We start from the raw sequence: 20792 nt of genomic DNA on the forward strand, positions 1-20792 counted from the left end.
CAATGACAAATGTGGTTACTAAATTCTCAAAAGCTGCTCTGGGGTTGAGCAAACTTCTTGTTTTAATAATACTTGGTTTTATTTCTTGGAATAACTCTTAAATATGGTTACGGTTTCTGCTGCATCTGATACATAGGCATAATGCATAGACAAAACAAAAGAGAAAGGTAGGAGAGGAAGGAAACCAAGCTCTCAAATTACCTGGCTATTGAAGACTGTTATCATTCCTTTCTGAGAAGCTGTTATTAGTAAATCCAACTGAGGGATCTTGACAATGCACTTAATCACATCCCGTCTTCTACTCCCTGTGAATGGCACACACTCATTTCAGCTCCTAGCAGTAAAGACCCTAAAAGTCACTTGTTAGAGTTTTAATCATAAAAGAAAAAGGAAACAACCAACGTTAAGCTAGAAAGGCTCTAGTTACTTTAAAACTAAAGTAGAATAAAACCAAAAAAAATGAGCAATGATTGCTTTTTAATTATCCTTAGAGATACTAATCTGACTTTTTAATGCTTTCCAACTAAACGTGGTCCATGATCTCCCATAGAAGCTGTTAAGATCACAACATGCACATTTCAGAGAATGAGTTTTCCAAATGTCTTTTAGAATTATTTCAAGATCTTCACATTCAGGAATCCTTTCTTTGAACTGTCACCATGTGATTTACACAGAACGAAAGTCTAATACTATCTCAGGCTTTCCAGTACAAAAAAATGAAACTGCCTTAATACTGTTTTAGGCTTTCTTTTTTTTTTTTTAATGTATTTTGGAGAAAACACTTTCCTGTTTCTTTGCCTATGTGCTGAATGATAAAGCCACACATATTGAGCCTCTTCCCAGGATGATTTAAATCAAGATTTTATAATTGCAAATGTTTAGGGAGGAAAAGCAAGGGAACAAATTTCATACTCCAGTATTATCTGCCTAACCCACACATTCTCAACAGAGAAATTATTTTCTCCAAAACGGTACAAATTGGTTCTTGGTGGGCAAGGCATGTAAACAACTCTTACTCTCTGTGTCAAAGTTCGGATGTACATACAATCCATAGGCAGAGACACAGTATCTGAGATATTAAAATGTCTGAAGCTTGGGGAAATGAGGTTGAGAGGGAGTTGGGGATGGATTTTCCTGCAGGAAAATTTTCCTGCAGGATTTTCCTGCAATTAGGAAAAAAGTTCCAAAAGACTGCTTGGAGGGGTCACTATGAAAAAAAAAACACAAAAACTGTTGAGAATATTTTATGCCAAGCCACCAACATGTTTCCTGCTTCCATTCCCTCCCCACTATAGACCACTTTAATCACAGAGGCCAGAACATTTGTCGAAGTGTAACTCCGGCCAGGCCCTCTCACAGTTGTTTGTCTCAGAAGTCTTTAGTGTGGCCTCAAGGCCCTGGACATCAGTGCCCTCACCGCTGCTGCGGCTCTAACCTCCCCCTCTTCTGCTGTTCTCCCTCCCCCACCACTCCACTTCAGCGTGGAGTGTGTGCTTTATTCGCGTATCTCCTCCACGTCTTTCCCAACTACCCTGTTTTAAGTCCCAGCACATGTTCGCGTGTCCAAACCAACTTCAACTTCCTCCCACACTCCTGCTTTATTTTTCTCCACAATCTGCTCATTTTATTATTTTTTTCTATAGTGCTTAATTTAGTCTTTTTTTTTTTTTTTTTTTTAATTGTCTGTCTCTTCCCCCATTAGAATATAGATTCCATGAGGTCAGGGATTTATGATTGTTTGTTCACCACTGTGTTCCCAGCACTTAGAAAGTCACCTAGTTCACAAAGCTGTTTAGTCACTAAGTCATGTCCAGCTCTTTTGCAACCCTATGGACTGTAGCCAGCGAGGCTCCTCTGTCCATGGAATTCTTCAGGCAGGAATACTGGAGTGGGTTGTCATTTCCTTCTCCAGGGGATCTTCCCGACCCAGGGACTGAACCCATGTCTTCTGAATTGGCAGGCAGATTCTTTACCACTGAGCCACTAGGGAAGCCTGGCTTACAAAGTAGATCTTAACAAATATTTGTTGAGTGAATAAACAAGTTACAGAACTCAATGGCCATCTATAAAGATGCTTTTGAAATTCTAATTTAGGAGGCCAGAAACACGTCTCCCCTGGTCACTGGCCACTCAAGTGATGACAGCAGGATCACCGCTGCTCCCTAGCTTCTGTTCTTTGATGACAGTTCCCATGGAGAAGCCCGGAGTTTAGGCTCTGGTGAGCTCTATTGTTGGGCTAAGGAAGGGTCAAAAACCAGGGTGGGTTTTGTTCACAAAGGACTGAATTAAGTTCAGGGTTTTTTTTTTTTTCTTCTTTTTTAAAGAACACCAGATTTGATCTAGACTATGTCCTTCATCTCAGAATTTGAGATGAAATGCTTGAGGACAGAGACAGATTCTTTCCACATCCTAGACTTCTCCCACCCTGGAGGGAAGAAAAGAAGGAAAACCCATGGCTTCAATAGTGGACAGGGAAATGAATTCACGGGACCCAGGCTCAAATTTTACAGCAAATGACATATCTAAACTGGAGACCTCAAACTGAGCTAACACTCCTCTGTTATTGACCCAAATGCACAGTCTGAGAGGTGTTAAGGCTAACCTCTATAATATAATCAAGGATGGGAGCTTGGGAAAGAGCACTAGTAAGTGAAAACTTGAAAATTCAATTTTAAGAATATATATTTTTAAAAATGTGATTGATCCATTTGGTACTGGAGCACACATTATTGAGGTGACACTGTGGAGAGATTTAACTTGAGATCTGAACCATTTCTGAAAAATGGGAGTTTTCCCTCCTTATATTCCCTACTTAGTGTCCTTCAGAGCAACGATAATATTTCCAACTCAACTGCAAGTTTCTTCTGATACTGCATTTGAAACTGTCACTCCCCTCTCTTGTTATAAATTACTGATCAAGTAAATAAGATGGAAAATGGTTCAATGGAAATGTATTCCCACTATTTATTTTTGATAAAATATTAAAACCCATGTTAATTTGTTAGGGAAATTAAATTATCACCTGAAATGACAACTCGCTGTTTTCTAGAAACGAGGAAAACCAAATTTTCTTCATCCATTTGGTTAATAAGAGAATCTTCTTCAGAGGAAAAGTAGCCAAAGATCTGAAAATCCAAACAACACAGGTAAACACTCACAGTATCTCAGAAATGGCTATAGACTAAGATATTTAATGTCAGTTGAATCTGAAGGCTTACTTTGAATTAACAATCAACACATTGCTTTATAAATACAAAGTTCTGATATAAATATCAGAAGGCGGTTTAACATTATTCAGCATACTGCATGCTGATGGGCATGAGTTTTGAGCAGTCGTAGATTTTTCTTTCCAATGGATAAACTGATGTCCCAGGCTGATGTCCTTGCTCAGACTGATAGTTCAATTAGGAGCTGGCACTTGTTTGGAAATCAAATCAGTCTTCATCAGACAGTTCTCAGTGCTCAATTGAGAACACTGATGCTGAATTTTGCCACTCTCAAATAACTATTCCTACCCATTTTCCATAAATCTTCCTGAGCAAGACTTTTCATTTCTTTATTGGTGGTAGGGGAGGGGGGTGGGGGTTGGGCTTTCCCTGGTGGCTCAGGCAATTAAGAATCTGCCTGCAGTTCAGGAAACCCAAGTTTGATCCCTGGGTCAGGAAGATCCCCTGGAGAAGGCAATGGTTACCCATTCCAATATTCTTGCTGGAGAATTCCATGGACAGAGGAGCCTGGTGGGCTACAGTCTATGGGGTGGCAAAGAGTTGGACACAATTGAGAAACTAACACTTACACTCACTTTGGAATTTTACTGTTCCAAATCCTACCCTCCAGGAATTGCATTAATCAATTACTATAAAAAGAATATCTTGAAGAAATAAAGTACTTTTTATTTGTGAATAAATTGTCAAGATTGTGTAATTCCAAGGAATTTGAAACATAAGATAGCTATTTTTTCAGTTGTCTTATGATAAGCAGAAATAAAGTTCTTAGAAGTTAATGACACTGTATTTCTCATAAACTTGAGATTAGCTAGTCTTGTTAGTAAATGAGTAGAATGAGCTTCTGAAACTCAAGTGTGGATATGAACCACTGGATCCTACTCAAGTGCAGTTCGGACTTGTAGGCCTGGGAGCGCACCTTTCTAAGAAGCTGCCCGTGAGGGACCAACTATATATCAGTCTGTTATAATAACATTTGTTTATTTTGATGTAGGTAATGGCTTAGCTTTATGTGTTTACATATCCTTCCATCAGTTGTTTCACAAATGTTGCTACTTCCTCCTTTACATTCTCCCACATCCAAACCTCACAACATCTATCAACTGCCTTAATAATTTCCTACAATTAGGTTTTATTCCTTGGGAAGACCAAGATTATCAAAGACTCTTTTGTATTTTTCCATTTTTTTCTTCCCATCAGCAAAACCAATATTCATTAAAAGATTAAGAAATTTATTACTTTTCAGAAATTGAAGCTAACTTTCCATGAGTATGAAACATTCTGCATGCAGCATCTAATTCCCTTTGAAGGATCGAGAGCATGCTGAAAGGAAGGCCGGAGGTCCTCATGCCCTTGCTAACTGTCAGGTGGGGCTGCCCCTACCTTTCAGAGGCCTCTTTTCAGTCCTACTACTTGGGCCCCTACATCTCAGCACCAGCAGTGGTGCTTCACGTCCTTCACACTTAGAATCTTCTTCCGCCTTCTTCTTCCCTTTTTAAGGACTCCTGTGACTACATTGGGTCCACCCAGATAATACAGGACAGTCTATTTTAAGGTAACTAATTAGTCATTGTAATTGCATCTGCAAAGTCCCTTCACAGTCAGTCAGTCAGTTCATTCGCTGTCGTGTCTGACTGTTTGTTACCCCATGAATCGCAGCACGCCAGGCCTCCCTGTCCATCACCAACTCCCGGAGTTCACTCAGACTCACGTCCATCGAGTCAGTGATGCCATCCAGCCATTTCATCCTCTGTCATCCCCTTCTCCTCCTGCCCCCAATCCCTCCCAGCATCAGAGTCTTTTCCAATGAGTCAACTCTTCGCATGAGGTGGCCAAAGTACTGGAGTTTCAGCTTTAGCATCATTCCTTCCAAAGAACACCCAGGCCTGATCTCCTTTACAATGGATTGGTTGGATCTCCTTGCAGTCCAAGTCCCTTCACAGCAGTACCTAAATTACTCTGATGTTTTATTGGATGACCACAGGACAAGAATCTTGGGGCAGGTGGCTGGCATGGGGGACATCTTTAGCATTCTGCCTATCACATCCTCCTTTTATAAACACAATTCAACACAATAAGCTATTTGTGCAAAATACAACACAAATACCAATATTAGCAGGCTATTTAACTTCAGATAGTCGTGTGAGATAATTTTCAGATAATAATGTGAAATGACAATAGGAATGAATATTTGTGTTAATATCCTCTTTGCAAGTTCTAAACTGTCCACTGGGTACCTTTGCTGCTTGCCCGGTCAGTACATTAGCCATGCAATCTGTCATATATGTGGTTTACAGTCACATCTATGATAGGTGCCATCCTATAGGACATCTGCTCTTATGAAAATGATACATTTTGCTATTTTTAAGCTTAGTGATACAATATTGCAATACTTACCATAAGCAATTTCCAAAGAATACTAAAAACATCAAATTACTAACATTTATTGAGAAAAAATTTGAGATATTATACAATATAAAGGCCTTTCAAAGAGACCCCTCTTTAGCTGTCTTTATCTGTTATTACACTTTGAAAAAAAAGGTTTACAAAGAATGTTTTTAAAGAACAAAAAACATCTACTTTCTTGTGATGGGCTGTAGCCTCAAGAATCTCAAAATTTCTCTTTCAATGGTTTAAATTTCAGTCTAGTAACCAGTGGGACATTTTAGAGAATTTTATGACTATTGATGATGCTTTACAGTGTTAATTTTCCTTTTAACTATGTTATTTAAAGGGCTTGCTACATGCATTAAGTGATTCATCTTTTTTAACTATACTTTTTTTTTTATTCCCTGATTACCTAAGGAACACATGTTCAATGTAGAATATTTGGAGAAAATAAAAAGCAGATAAAGAAAAATAAAAACCAGTATGCAACTCATTTTTAAACCTATCCTGGAGCATTCTTTTCTCATTTTTGAAGTTAGCAAATAGTTTCAGGTTTACAGTATTTTTGTTGCTTAGTCACTAAGTCATGTCCAACTCTTTTGTGATCCCATGGGGCAGGAGGAGAAGGGGACGACAGAAGATGAGATGGCTGGATGCCATCACCGACGCAATGGACATGAGTTTGAGTGAACTCTGGGAGTTGGTGATGGACAGGGAGGCCTGGCATGCTGGGATTCATGGGGTCACAAAGAGTCGGACATGACTGAGTGACTGAACTGAACTGAATATACAAAATGCATGAAGGCAGTTTTAAATGTGCAATGAACTTTGAGAACCTGGCTATGATAAATTGGATTTTTTGAAAATGTAAAAAAAGAACTAATTTTATTAGATTGTCACAGCTGTCATATCAGCATGCATTTTTTAGAAAAAACATCAAATTGGTGAATTTTTATGTAGCCATTTTTAATATTGAATAAAGGAAAAAAGCAACATTTTGGCATATTATGCTTCATTATTTCAAGAAATGTTAAAACATAGTTGCAATGCAAAAAAAAAAAGGGCAAAAAGTTTGTCCTCTGTATGGAGAAGGTGCCATGACTGATGAAACATGTCAAAAGTGGTTTGCGAAGTTTCATGCTGGAGGTTTCACACTAGACAGTACTCTGTGGTCAGGTAGAGTGGTTGATGACAATCCAATCCAGACACTCACTGAGAACATCAATGTTATACCACCCAGGAGATAGCCACTATAGTCAAAGCATCCAAATCGAGCCTTGAAAGTCACTTGCACCAGCCTGGCTATGTTAATCACTTTGATGTTTGGGTTCCGCATAAGTTAAATGAACAAAACCTTCTTGGCTATATTTCCACATGCAATTCTCTACTGAAATGTGATGAAAACTTTCCATTTTTTGAAAAAAAAATTATGACAGGCAATGAAAAGTGGATACTGTATAATAATAAGGAGTATAAAATATCATGGGGCAAGTGAAATGACACCACCACACCAAAGGCCGGTCTTCATCCAAAGAAGGTGATGTAGTGTACATGGTGAGACTGGAAGGAACTCCTCTATTATGAGCTTCTTCCAGAAAACCAAAGGATTAATTCCAACAAGCACCACCTACTATTAGACCAACTGAAAGCGGCACTCAATGGAAAGTGTCAGGAATTAGTCAACAGAAAGTGCATAATCTTCCATCAGGATAATACAAGACCTCATGTTTCTTTGATGACCAGGCAAAAACTGTTACAGCTTGGCTGGGTAGTTCTGATTCATCCACCATATTTTCCAGACACTGCACCTTCAGAAGTCTTCACAAAATTCTCTTAATGGAAAAAGTTTCAATTTTCCTGAAGACTGAAAAAGGCACCTGGAACAGTTCTTTGCTCAAAAAGGTGAGAAGTTTTGGGAAGACAGAATTATGAAGTTGCCTGAAAAATTGCTGAAGGCAGTGGAACAAAGCATTGAAGACATTGTTCAATAAGGTTCTTGGTGAAAAATGAAAAATGTGTCTTTTATTTTTATTTAAAAAGCCAAAGGAGCTTTTTGGCCCACCCAATATATCCAGTGATCATTTTTGGATGTGAGAGTTGGACCATAAAGAAAGCTGAGCACCAGTCAATCCTAAAGAAAATCAGTCCTGAATATTCATTGGAATGACTGATGCTGAAGCTCCAATGTTTTGGTCACCTGATGCAATGAACTGACTCCTCAGAAAAGACCCTGATGCTGGGACAGATTGAAGGCAGGAGGAGAAGGGGATCACAGAAGATGAGATGGTTCGATGGCATCACTGATTCGATGAACATGAGTTTGAGTTGTTAGGTTAGATAAAAGGAAATCCTGCTGTTTGCAATAACATGCTGGACCTTGAGAGTATTATGCTAAGTGAAATAAGTCAGATACTAAGAATCAGGGTATGTGATCAGCTTGTGCTCACAATAAAAATCAGATTGTGCTCAAATTCCCTGATTAGCTGATGGTTGGAATCTCCATTTTCAGTTTTCTGGTTCTAACTAGTCTGGGGGCTACATGCCAGGGGCATACTGATGCAGTGAACTTCTGGTTAAAGTTGCAGTCAACCTGGTGGGTGTTTTAATATCTGCAAAAGTTAGGTACTTGCTTCATACTTAGGGTTATGTCTTTAAAACAGAATCTGGGGTCTTTAGGATAGATCTGTTATGTTTAACTCTTTTAAGCTATAGCCATAACTGCTCGAGTTATAGGTACTCTCCTGCCTGACTCTCCTGTCTTTGTTTCTGCATTCTGTACTTCCCAAACTTTAACTGCTAGGGCCTGTCCTTCACTCTACACGGAGAGCCTAGGGAGTCATGGTATATTTCTATAGCTGCTTTTCCCAATCAACAACAAGCAGGGACACAGAGCAGTTTGTATTGTCCCAGACCTACTGGGAAGGTCCTGCAGGCTTTTTCTTGGTTTCAGTTTGGGAATTTTGTGTTCCTTAAAGAAATACTTTTTTGTTTGCAATTTTTCCCCCAAAATTAATTGATGAATTTATTTGTTTGACTTTGACTTTGAGGATCTGAGCTATCATTTACTATTGGTTTCTGATTTTATCAAATTGGAATCAATTGAAATATTACTTTTAGCTTTCCACATAGTCAATTTTGTGATGGCCCTATATATAATTGAGAATATGTATCTCTTCTAAATCTTTGATTCAAAATTCTATATACACATATTTACTAGTTCCTTAAATGTGATAGTCAAATCCATTAAATCCTTGCTATTTCTTTTTCTACTATATCTACAGATTTTTCAGAGACAGCCAAATAATTTAAGAGATCATTTTGATTACTCTGTATGCAGTGTGCAATTTTTTCAATTCTAAGTTACCTCAAATCCTTTTAGATTTATAAACATATCTATAGAATGCAGTCTTCTGTGAGTTTTAAATGAGGAGTGAAGAATTTCCCCTCTCTTTTTCCATAGTTCACAGATTATTTTGCAATCAAATATGCTTCTTCACATATGTTCTTCCAATAACACCAGAACGATATCTAAGGAGTCAATACCAGACTGATAAGAAAATGACTTGGCAAACGTAAGAGCTGGTCAACCTCATTCTTCTCTTAAAAATATGGATATACTGAAATTTATATACATTGACACTACTGAAAAAGAATATCTCATTTAGAATGTAATGAAAACCTTACTCTGTCTGCCTTACTCACTTAATTATGGGCAGTGCCTTGCCTTTAATGGGTATAGGCATTGAAACCACGGCACACTGTGGTTAACCCCTATGGGGTTAACACTTATTTTTTGCTGAACAAGGGAAAATAATACCAGATTTTCATATTATAAACAAGAAAAGTGGATACCTCACACCAGTCTATAGATGCATCTGGGTTGTTGCAGAGCTTCCTATAAAAGCATTTCACATCTTGACTCTTCACTTCTGGACCAAAGAGTTCCTGTACCATCTTGTAAAACTTGTCATAAACAACTGCATCTGCATTGTAACAAAGCACAAGAACATTGTCAGAAAATTCAAAGGACTATACTGCATTTTTAGTTGCTTTTTCTATTTTTTAATTTATTTCCTGGTGGTGATGGTTTAGTTGCTAAGTCATATCTGACTCTTTGTGATCCCATGGGTTGTAGCCCACCAGGCTCCTCTGTCCATGGGGATTCTTCAGTCAAGAATACTGGACTGGGTTGCCATGCCCTCCTCCAGGGGATCTTCCCAACTCGAGGATTGAACCCATGTCTCCTTCACTAGCAGGTGGATTCTTTACCACTGAGCCACCTGGGAAGCCCAATCTATGTCCTTATTTCAACCTATAACAACTTCTAAAGTTTAAAGATCTTTCCATGGGAACATAACGAAGCTCTTGGCTAGAATATTATGTAGTCAGAAAGAAATAATTTACTTTGGTGTTTAGTATCTCCCCCATAGATTTTATTTCAATTATTTTAGAAGTCTTGTTCAGGAATACAAAAGTAAGAAAGTGAATTACTTCTTTCCTATTAGGAAGAAGTTTTACTAACAGGAGTATTTCCTCAAACTAATATTTGTTAGACAATAAAAGTAAGTAAAGAGCATGTCTTCTTTTGTTTTGTTTTTTTTCTCACCAAAATTATATTATTTCTTCCATTATGTCGTTAGTTCATCTCAGCATATTTTTACATATTATGTAAAGTGAGGGTGTTTCATTCATCTCTAAGAAGCAGACCCAAGACAGATGCAGAATTGCAAGAAATTTACTGGGGGTGGGGAGAACTCCTGTGAAAGAAAGAAGAATGGGAACAGGAGTATGTGATGAGAGAGTTCAGCTCATAATAAAGTTCTGATACATGTTAAAGGAAAGAGAGGTGAATTCATTCAACACATGAAAGACAGGTCTCCATACCACCTTTCAGTGGAACTCCCACAGATCCTGAGCCCTCACTTGCCCCTTACTCCTCTTAGGTCTCAGCAAAAAGGTTGTTACTGGAAGTCGTCTGGTAACAACCTACGTGCAGGTTCCTTGGTTCCCAGAATTCTCCTGCCCCTACACCCTTCTAATGCATTATTTTTCACAGTTTATCCCAATCCTTTACATGCAGAACCTATTCAGTAATGTTCTTTGTATCTACTGTCATTATTTGTGTAACTTCCCTCTTTCTCTTTACCATTTGCAGTTGTTCTGTAATTGTTGAAAGGCTCCAATCTGTTTTTCACTATCTCTTCTAAAATCTCTCTCCTTGAAATAATTTTTACTAATGTCAAATTTCCTAAAGTCTTGGATAACATCTGACTTTTCCTGAATTTTTATCACTAACTTGCCACGTGCTGCTGCTGCTGCTAAGTCACTTCAGTCATGTCTGACTCTGTGCGATCCCATAGATGGAAGCCAACCAGGCTCCCTGATCCCTGGGATGCTCCAGGCAAGAGTACTGGAGTGGGTGCTAGACAAAGTAAAAAAAAAAAAAATCTGGACTCTAGCTGTATGCAGGTCAGGAAGCAACAGTTAGAACTGGCCATGGAACAACAGACTGGTTCCAAATAGGAAAAGGAGTACGTCAAGGCTATATATTGTCACCCTGCTTATTTAACTTATATGCAGAGTACATCATGAGAAACGCTGGGCTGGAAGAAGCACAAGCTGGATTCAAGATTGCCGGGAAAATATCAGTAACCTTAGATATGCAGATGACACCACCCTTATGGCAGAAAGTGAAGAGGAACTAAAAAGCCTCTTGATGAAAGTGAAAGAGGAGAGTGAAAAAGTTGGCTTAAAGCTCAACATTCAGAAAACGAAGATCATGGCATCCGGTCCCATCACTTCATGGGAAATAGATTGGGAAACAGTGGAAACCGTGGCTGACTTTCTTTTTTGGGGCTCCAAATCACTGCAGATGGTGATTGCAGCCATGAAATTAAAAGATGCTTACTCCTTGGAAGGAAAGTTATACCAACCTAGAGAGCATATTAAAAAGCAGAGACGTTACTTTGTCAACAAAGGTCCATCTAGTCAAGGCTATGGTTTTTCCTGTGGTCATGTACAGATGTGGGAGTTGGACTGTGAAGAAAGCTGAGTGCCAAAGAATTGATGCTTTTAAACTGTTGTGTCGGAGAAGACTCTTGAGAGTCCCTTGGACTGCAAGGAGATCCGACCAGTTCATCCTAAAGGAGATCAGTCCTGGGTGTTCATTGGTAGGACTGATGTTGAAGCTGAAACTCCAGTGCTTTGGACATCTGATGTGAAGAGCTGACTCATTTGAAAAGACTCTGATGCTGAGAAAGATTGAGGGCAGGAGGAGAAGGGGACGACAGAGGATGAGATGGTTGGATGGCATCACCGACTCAATGGACATGGGTTTGGGTGGATTCCGGAAGTTGGTGATGGACAGGGAGGCCTGGTGTGCTGTGGTTCATGGGGTCGCAAAGAGTTGGACATGATGGAGCGACTGAATTGAACTGAACTAAGCTTTGATAATTATTGATTTTTTGTGAGCCATACTAGTAACTTAATATTTCTAACTTTCTAGTTTCCCATGTTTTAAATGGACATAATTACAATCACTATGAAGAACAGTTGTTGACTATTTGACACTGTAAACACACATGTACACAAACCACACCATTGACTGAATGTTGATTTTGACAAATTTCATGATTCACTGGGGCGTAGCTATTGAGTTACAGGACAACAAGGAGCTAGACACAAATATACATTAAGCAACTTATGTGTCAGAGCTGAGCTAGACAGTGGTCATAGAATGGAAAACTAGGTAGGCAAGACCCCTTCTTCTGGTAGTTTATATTCTAATGGGATAAACAGAAAATCAAGTGAATAAAATATTTATGGGCTATGACAGGAAAACTAATTATTAGAGATGGACATTGGATTAGTGGTTATCCGCATAACAGGGCATGAGAGAACATTCAGGAATGGTAGAGATATTCTCTGTCTTGATTTAGTTGATACCTACAGGTATGTTTACATATGTCCAAATGTATTGAGTTATACACTTAAGAACAGTGCGCTTTCTATGCTTTACTGTACGTAGGTCATATCTTAGTAACAATGTGAGAATCGTTGAGAGTGAGATAAATGCTCAGAAGGAAATCAATAGGGAGATGTGATGTTAACAGAATTATCCTATGCTGGTGAGTGAGGGTGGACCCGAGGGAATCCCTTTCTAAGGACAGGTAAAAAGCAACAAAGCTGAGACCTGATAAGCAAAAGGAGTCAGACATATGCTAAAGCTAGAGAAGAGCATTTTAGGTAGAAGCTGACAAACACAAAGATGCTAAGGCAGGAAAGAGCTTGGTGTGTTCTGGAAAAGTCAGTGATATGAAGCATAGTGAAGACTGGGGAAAGTTATCATGAGGTGAGATCAGAGAGGAAGGAGGGCCAAGTTAGAGTTAGAAGTTTGTATTTTATTCTAAGCATGGTGGTGAGCTATTACCAGAGCGTTTGAAAGACCCTGGTTGCTATAAGGAGACAAGGATGAAAACTATAAAGTTAGTGAGGGGTTTGAGTATTTAATTCAGGTTTCAGATGTGGAGGCTTAGGTCAAGATGATACATTTATGCCTCTTTTCTCTGTGAGTGTGCTCAGTTGCTCAATCTTGTCTAACTCTTTGCCACCCCATGAACTGTAGCCTGCCAGGCTCCTCTGTCCATGGGATTTCCCAGGCAAGCATACTGGAGTGAGTTGCCATTTCCTCCTCCAGGGGATCTTCCTGACCCAAGGATTGAACTCACATCTCCTGCATTGGCAGGTGGATTCTTTACCACTTAGCCACCTGGGAAGCCCACCTATTTTGTCCACTTAATTATTAATAACAATCCCTTTCATTCTTGAAAGTGTCCTTAGCTGAATGATAAATGGTATAGGCACTGATGGTAAATAATCTGCCTGCAATCCAGGAGACCTGGATTCAATTCCTGGGTAGGAAAGATCCCTGGAGAAGGAAATGACAACCCACTCCAGTATTCTTGCCTGGAGAATTCAATGGACAGAGAAGCCTGGGGGGCTACAGTTCATGGGATCGCAGAGAGTCGGACATGACTGAGCAACTCATACACACATACACACACAGGCACCAAAGAGAGATCAGTGAGATGGTGAGATATGGCTGGAAGTAGAATTGCAAAGACTTGCAACAGCTTGTAAGTTTGGGGGACAGAATTTGTGAGTGAAGGACAGGCTGGATTCTAGAGTAATGGTTATTATTGGGAGAGTTTGCCCTACCTATTTGGCAATATCTGCAGACATTTTTGATTGTTACAATGAGGAATAAAGATGCTACTGACATCTGGTGGGTAGAAACCAGAGATGCCACTAAATATTCTGCAGTGCACAAGATAGCCCACCCCCACTCCTGGCCTTACACACATACCCATAGAATACACATACAGACAGAAGAAAGAATTATCAAGCCCCAAATGTCAACAGTATCAAGGTTGAGAAACCTTGCTCTAGAATGACACTCAGGTTTCTGATTTCAAAACTGAACAGATATTGGTACTATTTACCAAAACAGGGGAAAACAAGTAAGAGTCATATTTCTTGAGAAAAATAAACCATTCAATCTTGGTAATATTAAGTTTGAAATTCATATGAGAGATCCAAATTGCTTAGCTGTTTTAAATTCATACCAACTAGTAAAGATAGATGTCTCATTCTAAATGCCACTGGATAAGGAATGTAAGACTTTTCTTTCCTCAGATGATTTTAAGTCTATTGGGTAATTAACAAGAAGATTTAAGAGCAATATTGCACAGATGAACTCCTACAATATACTTGATATAGTTTTTGAGGTAAACAACAGTGCCATTAAGAAACATTCTCTGTAGTTCTCAGCTTCTTGCCAATCTTGCCTATGGTGAGAGGTAGATCCGATTTGGGGCTCCCCAAGTGGCTCACTGGTAAAGAATCCACCTGCCAGGGAGGAGACACAGGTTCGATCTCTAGGGTTGGGAAGATCACCTGGAGAAGGAAATGATAACCCACTCCAGTATTCTTGCCTTGGAATTCCAATGGACAGAGGGGCCTGGTGGGCTACAGTCCATGGTATCTCAAAAGAGTCAGACACAACTAAGCAACTAAACAACAACAACAAAAATGAATGTATGCCAGTATTAGCAGTCTGATCAAAATTCAGATACATTTCTCCCTTCTCAATCTTTTAGTTTAGTCCACTAGTACATTACACATTAGTTATAGTATAATATACTATAAAAATGTATATATATATGTCTATAATATATATGTGTTCTCTCTCTATAAACATAAATATATGTATATATATGTATATGTGTGTGTATATAAACATATATACTGCTGCTGCTGCTAAGTCACGTCAGTCGTGTCCGACTCTGTGCGACCCCGTAGATGGCAGCCCACCAGGCTCCCCTGTCCCTGCGATTCTCCAGGCAAGAACACTGGAGTTGGTTGCCATTTCCTTCTCCAATGCGTGAAAGTGAAAAGTGAAAGTGAAGTCGCTCGGTCGTGTCGGATTCAGCAATCCCATGGACTGCAGCCTACCAGGCTCCTCCGTCCATGGAAGTTTCCAGGCAAAAGTACTGAAGTGGGTCGCCAGTGCCTTCTCCAAACATATATACTAGAGAAAGAAATTTTCATTGTGGCTTTGTAATTGCAAGCTTGTAGATTTAAGCAAGGTTTATTTGTTTAGCACACATTTAAGGAGTGCTTCCTGGCTTCAGACTCTGGGCTAACCCTAAGGTTACCAAGTCTTCAAAGCACTCACAGTTCAATGCTGGAAAGAAAAGGCAGGAATACACACATGTATATCAATTTCAACAAGTTAAGATTAGCAGTAAATTCCTTAAGATGGCAATCAGTTCAGTTCAGTTCAGTCGCTCAGTCATGTCTGACTCTTTGCAACCCCATGAACCACAGCACGCCAGGCTTCCCTGTCCATCACCAACTCCCGGAGTTCACTCACACTTATATCCATTGAGTCGGTGACGCCATCCAGCCATCTCATCCTCTGCCTTCCCCTTTTCCTCCTGCCCCCAATCCCTCCCAGCATCAGGGTCTTTTCCAATGAATCAACTCTTTGCATGAGGTGGCCAAAGTACTGGAGTTTCAGCTTTAGCATCATTCCTTCCAAAGAATACCCAGGACTGATCTTTAGAATGGACTGGTTGGATCTCCTTGTAGTCCATAGGACTCTCAAGAGTCTTCTCCAACACCACAGTTCAAAAGCAGAGATGGCAATAAAGTGCATCAAAATTTCTAAGGATGGCTTTGCTCAGGAAAAGTTTGGAAGCTTTTGTAAAGAAGTGATGTTTGATTTGGATCTTGAAAAATGAGGAAGTATTCATAGACCCTCAAAAAGGGAGGAAATGTATACCACTTTGCAGGGATGATGCGTGCAAAATCAGAGTCGTTAACAGTATGCCAGGTTTGGAAATGCTGAGAACTTAATGTTAGGACAGAAGGTGCAGGCAGGGCAATTCCAAGGAGCTACAACTGAAGTAGGTTAGGGGATGATGCCAAGTTAATGTATATGGATTTTAAGGGTGCTCTAATATACTAGGAATATGGAAATTCTAAACGGATTTTTAATGGAAAATCTCCCAGCAGAACTATACAGAAAGGAATCACTCTTGGCAAGAAAACCATTATATAAAGAAGCTGTTATAATAACCCAAGAGTGAGATGCCGTGAAATAAACAGTCAACATTTATACCAAGACACCTGGCTTAGGAGACTAGTTAGTTGATGTCTATGCTGTAAGACTGAGAGACAATGCAGGCAAAGCTCAAGAAAAAAAGAGGCAAAGAAAGAATGAGAAGAGGAAAAAATAAGAGGAGAGTGGTGTTAATGAGTGACACAGAAGAGAATTTCTAGAAGCAGTAGCAGCTAACTGTTTATGCAGTGAAATGGCCAACTAAGCTGGAAAATATAAACAAGTTGTTGAATTTGGCAGGCATATTAGGTGATCGAATACCTTGGTAAGAGGATTTTTCAGCAAAGTGATGAAGGAAGCCATACTTGATTGAAAGCGAAGTGGTGACACTATGCGGATATTTAGCAGAGAAGCAAAGGAAAAACATACAAGCTTTAGAGAAAGTCAAGGTAAGGACTGTCATCATAATTTCAGTTTTAGAGGACAAAACCAGTGGAAAAGGAGGATTTTGCAGTTGTTGCAGCAAGGTAGTAACAGCTCTGGAGGGGAGGAGGCATGGAAGAGAGGACAGGTATTGCTTCAGGTAATTTGGAAGTGGAAGAAAGAGAGTTTGAGAGAATTCTTATCTTTTGGCTTTGCTTTCACTTATGATGTTGGAAGCTTGACTGAGAGGAGGTGAGATCCCATTGAGGACTGAGAAAAAGTGCAAGGGTTTGGAAAATCAGTTACAGAGAGAGTTAAAACAAACTAACAAGGGGACTAGGGAAACATGAAAGCTTATTGAGTAGTTTAGAAAGCCCAGCCAAGTTCTTAATCGTTTAACAAAAGCATATCTATTAATAAAAGGTCTGAGTCAGCTCTAACACTTAGGAATTGAGTGACTTGAACAGATGATTTTTACGTATCTCTCATTTGTTAACAAATAAAATGGAGCTAATAGCAATAAGGAGCCTGGCAGACTAGAGTCCAGTTCAGTTCAGTCATTCAGTCATGTCCAACTCTTTGGGACCCCATGAACTGCAACACGCCAGGCCTCCCTGTCCATCACCAACTCCCAGAGTTTACTCGAACTCATATCCATCGAGCTGGTGATGTCACTCAACCATCTCATCCTCTGTCATCCCCTTCTCCTCCTTCCTTCAATCTTTCTCAGCATCAGGGTCTTTTCTAATAAGTCAGTTCTTCGCATCAGGTGGCCAAAGTACTGGAGCTTCAGCTTCAGCATCAGTCCTTCCAATGAAAATTCAGAACTGATTTCCTTTAGGATTGGCTAGTTTGGTCTCCTTGCTGTCTCAGGGACTTTCAAGAGTCTTCTCCAACACCACAGTTCAAAAGCATCAATTCTTTGGCACTCAGCTTTCTTCAATGGTCCAACTCTCACATCCATACATGACTACTGGAAAAAACATAGCTTTGACTAGACATCCATGGGGTCACAAAAGAGTTGGACATGACTTAGCAACTCAACAACAACAAAAATAGCAATGACAGTAATATTTGCCTTTTAGAATTGTCATGAGAAGTAATTAAATTTTATTTATTAAAATGATTTGTAAATTCTTAAATACTATCAACTACAAATTGGCAGTTGCCAAGGGCATTTGCCATCTGCCTTTGCTGGGATTGAATCTGTGCTGCTGTAGCAGCTGACCTTTGACACTCTGAAGGGAGTTCAGGGTGGAGAGCAGGGGTTCCTAGGTGGCACTAGTGGTAAAGAACCCACTTCCCAATGCAGGAGTTGTAAGAGACTTGGGTTTGATCCCTGGATCGGGAAGATCCCCTGGAGGAGGGCATGGCAACCCACTCTAGTGTTCTTGCCTGGAGAATCCCATAAACAGGAGGTGGGCCGCAAAGAGTAGGATAGGACTGAAGTGACTTAGCATGCAGGCACAAGCTCCAGGAAAACTGGTGGAACAGGTCTTTAGATAGTTAGATATTTTCAGGAACTGATTTAATGATCCCATCCCTTGCAATCTCCTCCTATCTACAAAAGTCCTAAATCCCTTAATGGTGACATCAGCGCCTTGTGACTAGCAGAAAATCTTTTGTAAGATAAGTGCTTGATTGCATGAACTCCCATTTCTCCAAAATCTCATATGTTGACCTTCCCCCACTACATCTTGGAGCAGTCTCTCAGGCATCTGAGGTGCTGTCTCCCAGACTGCAGTCCCCATTTTGCCCCCAATAAAATTAAACTCGCAGCTCTCAGGTTGTGCATGTTTTTTAAGTCAGTAAGACTATTCAAATAATACTGGTTCGGGTTTGAACACCCAAAGTCAACATTTTCACTTATTTATGACTATGTTGTTGTCATTGTTGTTCAGTCACTCAGTCATGTCCTTCTCTTTGCAACCCCAGGGACTGTAGCCCAGCAGGCTCCTCTATCCATAGGATTTCCCAGGCAAAAATACCGGAGTGAGTTGCCATTTCCTACTCCAGCCTGGCATATTAAGAGGCTGGCCATGCTGACCCTCTAGCAGTTATGTGGGCCCCACTACTTCCCTTACAACAGCAGGATTTGTTCTGTTAGAATTTTACTCTACCATTAAGCCTTGCTCTTCACTGCTATCCTCAATGATCTGAAGCTACACACTACATCACTCCCCTTCAACCTTGACCATGGAGCTATACGTTCAGTTCTGTGTTGGTATCTGATTCTAGTAATCCTGGCAGATCACTGCTCACCACCATCTCCTTACCTTGGCATGCTTGAAATTATTCCAGCCTAGAGACTGGTAGGCTGCAGTCCATGGGGTCGCTAAGAGTTGGACACGACTGAGTGACTTCACTTTCACTTTTCACTTTAATGCATTGGAGAAGGAAATGGCAACCCACTCCAGTGTTCTTGCCTGGAGAATCCCAGGGGCGGGGGAGCCTGGTGGGCTGCCGTCTATGGGGTCGCACAGAGTCGGACACGACTGAAGCAACTTAGCAGCAGCAGCAGAGACATGAGGAGAGGCCCAGCGAGAACCATGGTGAGGCAGGAAACTTTGCCTTACTTATAAAATTCTTTATGATCTTGTGATACGCTTAAGGAAAGTGATGGCAGGTAGTTCATGTGGCTTACTAATGATCACTATGCACTAGTCACTCAAGTGGTAAAGAATCCGCCTGCAATACAGGAAACCTGGGTTTGATCCCTGGTTATGGAAGGTCTCCTGGAGAATGGAATGGCTACCCACACCAGTATTCTTTCCTGGAGAATTCCATGGGCAGAGGAGCCTGATGGTCTGCAGTCCATGGGGTCACAAAGAATTGGACACAACTGAAAGCTCAACATTCAGAAAAATAAGATCATGGCATCTGGTCCCATCACTTCATGGCAAATAGATGGGGAAACAGCGGCTGACTTTATTTTTTGGGGCTCCAAAATCACTGCAGGTGGTGACTGCAGCCATGAAATTAAAAGATGCTTACTCCTTGGAAGGAAAGCTATGACCAACCTAGATAGCATATTCAAAAGCAGAGACATTATTTGCCAACAAATGTCCATCTAGTCAAGGCTATGGTTTTTCCTGTGGTCATGTATGGAGGTGAGAGTTGGACTGTGAAGAAGGCTGAGCGCCGAAGAATTGATGCTTTTGAACTGTGGTTCCCTTGGACTGCAAGGAGATCCAACCAGTCCATTCTAAAGGAGATCAGTCCTGGGTGTTCATTGGAAGGACTGATGCTGAGGCTGAAACTCCAATACTTTGGCCACCCCATGTGAAGAGTTGATTCATTGGAAAAGACCCTGATGCTGGGAGAGATTGGGGGCAGGAGGAGAAGGGGACGACAGAGGATGAGATGGCTGGATGGCATCACTGACTCGACGGACATGAGTTTGGGTAAACTCCAGAAGTTGTTGATGGACAGAGAGGCCTGGCGTGCTGCGATTCATGGGGTCACAAAGAATCAGACACGACTGAGCAACTGAACCGAACTGAACTGAACATTCAGAGAAATGAAAAGAGCTTCCTCAAGTCCACTTAGCTATTCAAGGACAGAGTCAGATGAGGAACTGTACACCACCCTCCCATTCAATGTCTTTGCTATTCAGCTATGTTGCCTATCCCTGTTACAAGAAGTAATTAAATTATATTTATTAAAGTAATTTGTAAATTATTAAATTCTATCGTCTTTCTGTTTGATAGTATTCCCAGTTCTAATCAACAGAGCCAACTAGACTGCCCCATGTTCACTGATCTTACCTTCTTTTGGGGCAAACACGCCGGCTCTTTCATCTCTTTTCTGGGCTGCTACGTGTTCAACCAATCTTTCAAACCCTCTCAAGGCTGTCCTGAAACTGCTAACCTGCAGTGCAGTGTTGATATGTTTTTCCTCCCTGATATCCATAAGGACATAGGGAATCTTTTATTTTGTCCAGAAATAACAGTGTAAATTTGCCAACTGGGAAAACCTTCCAGTTGTTGCAATGCCTCCCTGCTGCCTCAGTTTTTGCCCTAGGTCTCATTCCTTTGATCTTAACATCCCATACTGTGGGTAGGAGTATAGCAGGGAAAACACTGACTTAGGTCTAATGCATTTCATATAGGCAAACACTTCAGTAAAACTCC

General features: G+C 40.4%; 1 protein-coding gene across 2 annotated transcripts in view; it reads right to left on the reverse strand.

Moving 5' to 3' along the window:
- The window catches only part of WDR64 (WD repeat domain 64), a 120301-nt gene extending 99730 nt beyond the window's left edge, over positions 1-20571 (reverse strand). For both annotated transcript variants that reach the window (XM_027565949.1, XM_027565948.1), the window contains exons 1-4: positions 20427-20571; positions 9465-9595; positions 3023-3125; positions 202-305 (exon numbers count right to left, since the gene is read on the reverse strand). In XM_027565949.1, coding sequence (XP_027421750.1) covers positions 202-305; positions 3023-3125; positions 9465-9595; positions 20427-20571 — 483 coding nt within the window. The remainder of the gene's footprint in view (positions 1-201; positions 306-3022; positions 3126-9464; positions 9596-20426) is intronic.
- Between the last annotated feature and the right edge of the window lie 221 nt (positions 20572-20792).

The sequence above is a fragment of the Bos indicus x Bos taurus genome, chromosome 16 (genome assembly GCF_003369695.1).
Source record: "Bos indicus x Bos taurus breed Angus x Brahman F1 hybrid chromosome 16, Bos_hybrid_MaternalHap_v2.0, whole genome shotgun sequence".
NCBI classification, from domain to species: domain Eukaryota; kingdom Metazoa; phylum Chordata; class Mammalia; order Artiodactyla; family Bovidae; genus Bos; species Bos indicus x Bos taurus.